This window comes from Sinocyclocheilus rhinocerous, unplaced genomic scaffold (assembly GCF_001515625.1).
Source record: "Sinocyclocheilus rhinocerous isolate Xijiao unplaced genomic scaffold, SAMN03320098_v1.1 scaffold1071, whole genome shotgun sequence".
NCBI lineage: Eukaryota > Metazoa > Chordata > Actinopteri > Cypriniformes > Cyprinidae > Sinocyclocheilus > Sinocyclocheilus rhinocerous.
This window is the reverse complement of record NW_015638033.1, coordinates 674,184-679,334: the sequence shown is the minus strand read 5'-3', so window position 1 is coordinate 679,334 and position 5,151 is coordinate 674,184. Positions and strand designations below refer to the sequence as shown.

The following is a 5,151-nucleotide window of genomic DNA, read 5'->3' as shown; positions in this document are numbered from 1 at the left end:
GATCCGAACAGACGAGTCAAAGCTCCGAACAGACGAGTCAAAGGTCCGAACAGACGAGTCAAAGCTCCGAACAGACAAGTCAAGGATCCGAACAGACGAGTCAAAGCTCCGAACAGACGAGACAGTATGTGGAAAAGAAAGTGTTTTTTTAACCTTAAACCGCATAAACACGTTTCATTACACCAAATACACAAAATAATGTTCTTTTTAGCAACATCATATGACCCCTTTAAATGTAACATTTTTATTTTAATGTAAGACTATGTTTTATTTTAAATTTAACAGTAATTTACTTTCAAATGCCCCAATTGCTGAAGTGTCTGCACAACTTTTTTGAACAAGTTCAAGTTGCATTGTTCAAAATACCTGTAGCATAGCAGTGCATACCTGTTTACATTTAATTAAGATTGACTAGACTAGACTAATACAAATAGTTGAGTTTGCCAGGTGCATACGACATTTATGACAGGTTTTCATGAAAGTGTTGGTCAGTTTGTCTGCTTGACAATCCCATTTTACACTGCAGCAAAAGATCCGAACAGACGAGTCAAAGATCCGAACAGACGAGTCAAAGATCCGAACAGACGAGTCAAAGATCCGAACAGATGAGTCAAAGATCCGAACAGACGAGTCAAGGATCCGAACAGATGAGTCAAAACTCCGAACAGATGAGTCAAAGATCTGAACAGACGAGTCAAAGATCCGAACAGACGAGTCAAAGCTCCGAACAGACGAGTCAAAGGTCCGAACAGACGAGTCAAAGCTCCGAACAGACAAGTCAAGGATCCGAACAGACGAGTCAAAGCTCCGAACAGACGAGACAGTATGTGGAAAAGAAAGTGTTTTTTTAACCTTAAACCGCATAAACACGTTTCATTACACCAAATACACAAAATAATGTTCTTTTTAGCAACATCATATGACCCCTTTAAATGTAACATTTTTATTTTAATGTAAGACTATGTTTTATTTTAAATTTAACAGTAATTTACTTTCAAATGCCCCAATTGCTGAAGGGTCTGCACAACTTTTTTGAACAAGTTCAAGTTGCATTGTTCAAAATACCTGTAGCATAGCAGTGCATACCTGTTTACATTTAATTAAGATTGACTAGACTAGACTAATACAAATAGTTGAGTTTGCCAGGTGCATACGACATTTATGACAGGTTTTCATGAAAGTGTTGGTCAGTTTGTCTGCTTGACAATCCCATTTTACACTGCAGCAATAAAATTGAAGTGAGATAAACAAACTGAGAAATGTTTCTTTTTAGTTGAAACAGATGTTGCCAAAGTTTTCGTTTGGGGACATAATTTGAAGTTGGAAAAAGGTAATAAATTGCAATATATTGCAGAATATTGCAATATATTTAAAATCGCAGTAATATTGTATCGTGATAATATCGTATCGTGGGGCCTCTGGTGATTCCCACCCCTAGTGTAAAAATGAAAATTAATGTCAAAATTAAGAATAACAAGGGCTCTGACAAAAACTCTCTTTAAATGCTTTTAAATTATTGTATCGGCAAATCGGTTTTGAAAATGACCGATAACCAAATATCGGTGCCGATAATCGGTCGACCCCTAGTTTTAACAATGTTTGATCTGACATTATCAAGTATGAAACTCATTTTGCCAAAACCAAACAAAACTACACTTTGAAAGTCCATGCATTCACTGCATCACGACGCCTGAGATTACTGCGTGTGTGCATTTCATGATATTGCTGTGATACCAAAAGTGGCTGTTTATTAGTACTTATAAAGAACATATTAATGTCTTATGCACGACCATATTCTAGATCACTTATACCTAAACACAGCTACTACAACAACTACCTTACTTACTATCAATAAGTAGCAAATTAGAAGCTTATTGAGGGAAAACTATTAGTTAATAGTGATTATGTGTTCACTATTAATATTAAGTATTACCCAAGAAGTTAATATTGTGAGTTACATTTTAAAAACAATATCAATCTTGTCTTTTTATTGTCTCTATTTTGCCAAAGAACATTGGATTGGTAAATGTTATAATTTGAGATAAAAAGGTTAGAAAAACGCCCCTGGAAATCAATTTAAGTTGGTAAATATCACCCCTTAATGGAGAAGTTAATCTGTTAATTTGAACTAATGACTAAACAGAATATGAGGAATATGAAAAGCTTCGGAGGTCTTCTGACACGACAGGCCTAAACCAGCCCAGATACCAGCACAAAAACACACTCAGCAAAACACCATCCAGTTATCAATTGTTAATCATTTGATAAAGTTTACTGACTGTGCATTAAACGGTTGCATTCAGTACTCATTAGCGATGCACTGATGAATCTGTCAATCATCTATCAACCAATTAAAGTCATTTTGTCCAGTTGTTTGAAATCAACTATAGATCAGGACTGATTATTTCCTGATCATTAAAATGGGAGTTGAAAATACAGAGCAAGTGACCTGGCTTAGGAGAAAATTGAGATTTGCAGCATAAAAAAAAAATTCATATTTTCAAATATTTTAAGTTTGAAAATGTATTAACAATAAAAAAATAGTTTAATTAAATTTCATAAACACCAATTTAAGTATATGTAATTAAATTAGGCAAAATATCAAAAAGTCAAGTATGCACATTTGATATTTTGAGTTCTCCGTGTGGTATTAATGTTTATGATTAGTCATTAATTGACTTATTTTAATGACAATCAATTTATGGAAAATGTCATCCCTAGTGTGTACAGCAAACCTGTGTGTGTGAGTGTGTACTGGTATATATGGTTTATGAGGACACACATTTGTATAATGACATGGGTATGACACAGGTATTACAATATGAAGGAGGTTTACGAGGACGCTTCCTGTGTCCCCGCAATTCAAAAGGCTTAAAAAACATATTGCCATAAAATTGCCAGTAGTTTTATGTGAGAGGTAGGTTTAGGTGTAGGGTTGGTGTAGGGTGAGAGAAAATACAGTTTGTACAGTATAAAAATGAGAGTGTGTGGGTTCTTTATGAATGGAGGCGGCTCAGTGTCCAGCTCAGCTCTCTCTCTCTCTGTCAGCAGCGGCGCTTCAGAAGGAACTTCAGCAGAAACACTGCGCGTAAAACCAAACACGGCGAACGATCCGCGGCAAATCCGTCGCAGTGCGTCCGCGGAGCAGCGAAAGCTGCTGTCAGGTCTCGTGTTTGGGACATTTTTATGAATGAGGCTTGTGATGATTGAGAAAACATGGCGCCTGTCACGCGCAAACATGCTGCCTAGATAGGCGGCTCGCTAGGGTTTGAGACACGGCCTGACACTGCGCTAATGGATCTCAGTAAATAACATCAGACTGAGCGTTAACCCCTCTCACATCCCGCATAAACTCCCGGCAGAGCAGCACTCGAACCTGCACTGCGTTTACTACACATCTACTACAGAACTTAAACATCCTGCTCATTATTACGCGTCAAAATAAGTGTCTCCATCATTACGCTACCTGACAGCTCGTTTTCGTCATTCGCTACCATAAACAAATATGACAGTTACAAGTTTACAGTGGTCGAACAGACAAGATATATGATCAGAAATCGTGAGTTTAGATATTATAATACATCTTTATTTGCGGATATATATATATATCAGACACATTCTGTGCTGTGTTCATCTGCGCGTGTGTGTGCGCACTTACTCGCTGTTTGGATTTGATTCTTCGCTCATTTTTTCTCACGGGGATCCAAATCCTGGAAATATGATCGAGCTCGCACTCACGGCGGGGAAATAAAGCGCAAATATCTCCATATCCTCGGTGAAAACACCACGAAAGGCCATTATTGACAGAAAGCGACCCGCTCCGCAGGCGAGCATGCTGCACTGGGCTCAGAACGGGAAGGGAGTGTGGAAGCAGTGAAAGCGACACTTCGACCCGTCTGACCGATAAATCACATCCAGCGGGGAAACCATCAGCGCCTGCCTCATCCTGATCCCACAAAAATCCCAAAATCCCAGCGAAAGCGAGTTTGGAAAACCCACACGAGCCGATCAGGCGACAGCTTCACTCGGCAGAATGTCAGAGATCGGACGAAGAGCCCGCTGCTGTCCGCTGCTCGGCTGGAGGTGAACCAGAGTCTAAGACTGGGACAGAATGCGTGAGAAGAACGTGCCGAGCGATGGGAATTCTTCCTGGGAAGTTTGTGGGATCTGCTTTACGCGAACTCCATTTTCAGCGCAGACGAATCACATCGGAAAACTGGGCGGAAGAGCGGATGGCCTGAGCGCACGAACACAGATCCCTCCGCCGCTCATTCCAGCCGGGCTTCATCCTCATCCGCCTCTGACGCGGCACTGCTCTGCGGGGCGCCGTGATGGACCGTGAGGTTTGTTCATCCGTTCACCTGACCGTCGAGAGTTCGGGAAAACGTCCACGTTCATATACGATAAAAGCCACTTGCCTTTTAATAGAGACCACAAGCATCCTGATCCACGGGTTTGATTTCAGATGATTTTGCAATGCAGACCCACAATGAAAAACATCTCAGATCATATGATGTAAAACTATGCCCCACGTGGCGTGTTTAATTGTTTTTTTCTTCTTCTGAATTTCACTTATCATTTTGAGTCCAAGCCAAATATGAATTAAATAAGGATCTGAGTTGTAAAATTGAAATGGTTTATGTTAACTAATGAATTAACTAATGTTAACTAATGAAGCCCTAATGTAAAGTGTGACCGAACAATAAAGAATCAAAACACTTTCAAACAATATCTAGGGTTATATATCCAGATTAAAATGTAAAAAAAGTTTGAAAATAAATAGCCTATTAAGTCTAAATATTTAAGTATTTGGCACTGTGATGAACATCATAGCAAATACACAAACCTGAATGGCTGTTTAAATCATTTAAAAATGATTCAGAAACAGAAAGTAGCGCCTGAAAATAGTCCCAGCTAGGTAACTTCCAATAAGTCTATTTTCAGGCGCTGCGTAATATCATTGCGCCTGCTGCACGCATGGTACGGCAGCAAAGTTCCTTGATTATTATTATTGAGAGAATACAGATTTAAAATCATAAGATACTCTTTTTGAAATCAAATATTTGCATAGCTATGACAGCAAACACTTGAATCTAACAATGCTTTGGGAAAAAAACAAAAAACCAGTTAATCTTAAAAAATAAAGCATAT

At 38.9% G+C, this 5,151-nt stretch overlaps 1 protein-coding gene across 1 annotated transcript in view; it reads right to left on the bottom strand.

Annotated features, from left to right (window-relative positions):
- The window catches only part of spred1 (sprouty related EVH1 domain containing 1), a 35,250-nt gene extending 30,651 nt beyond the window's left edge, over positions 1 to 4,599 (bottom strand). The window contains exon 1 of the mRNA XM_016564715.1: positions 3,659 to 4,599. Within this exon, the coding sequence (XP_016420201.1) occupies positions 3,659 to 3,687 (29 nt within the window). The 5' untranslated portion in view covers positions 3,688 to 4,599. The remainder of the gene's footprint in view (positions 1 to 3,658) is intronic.
- Between the last annotated feature and the right edge of the window lie 552 nt (positions 4,600 to 5,151).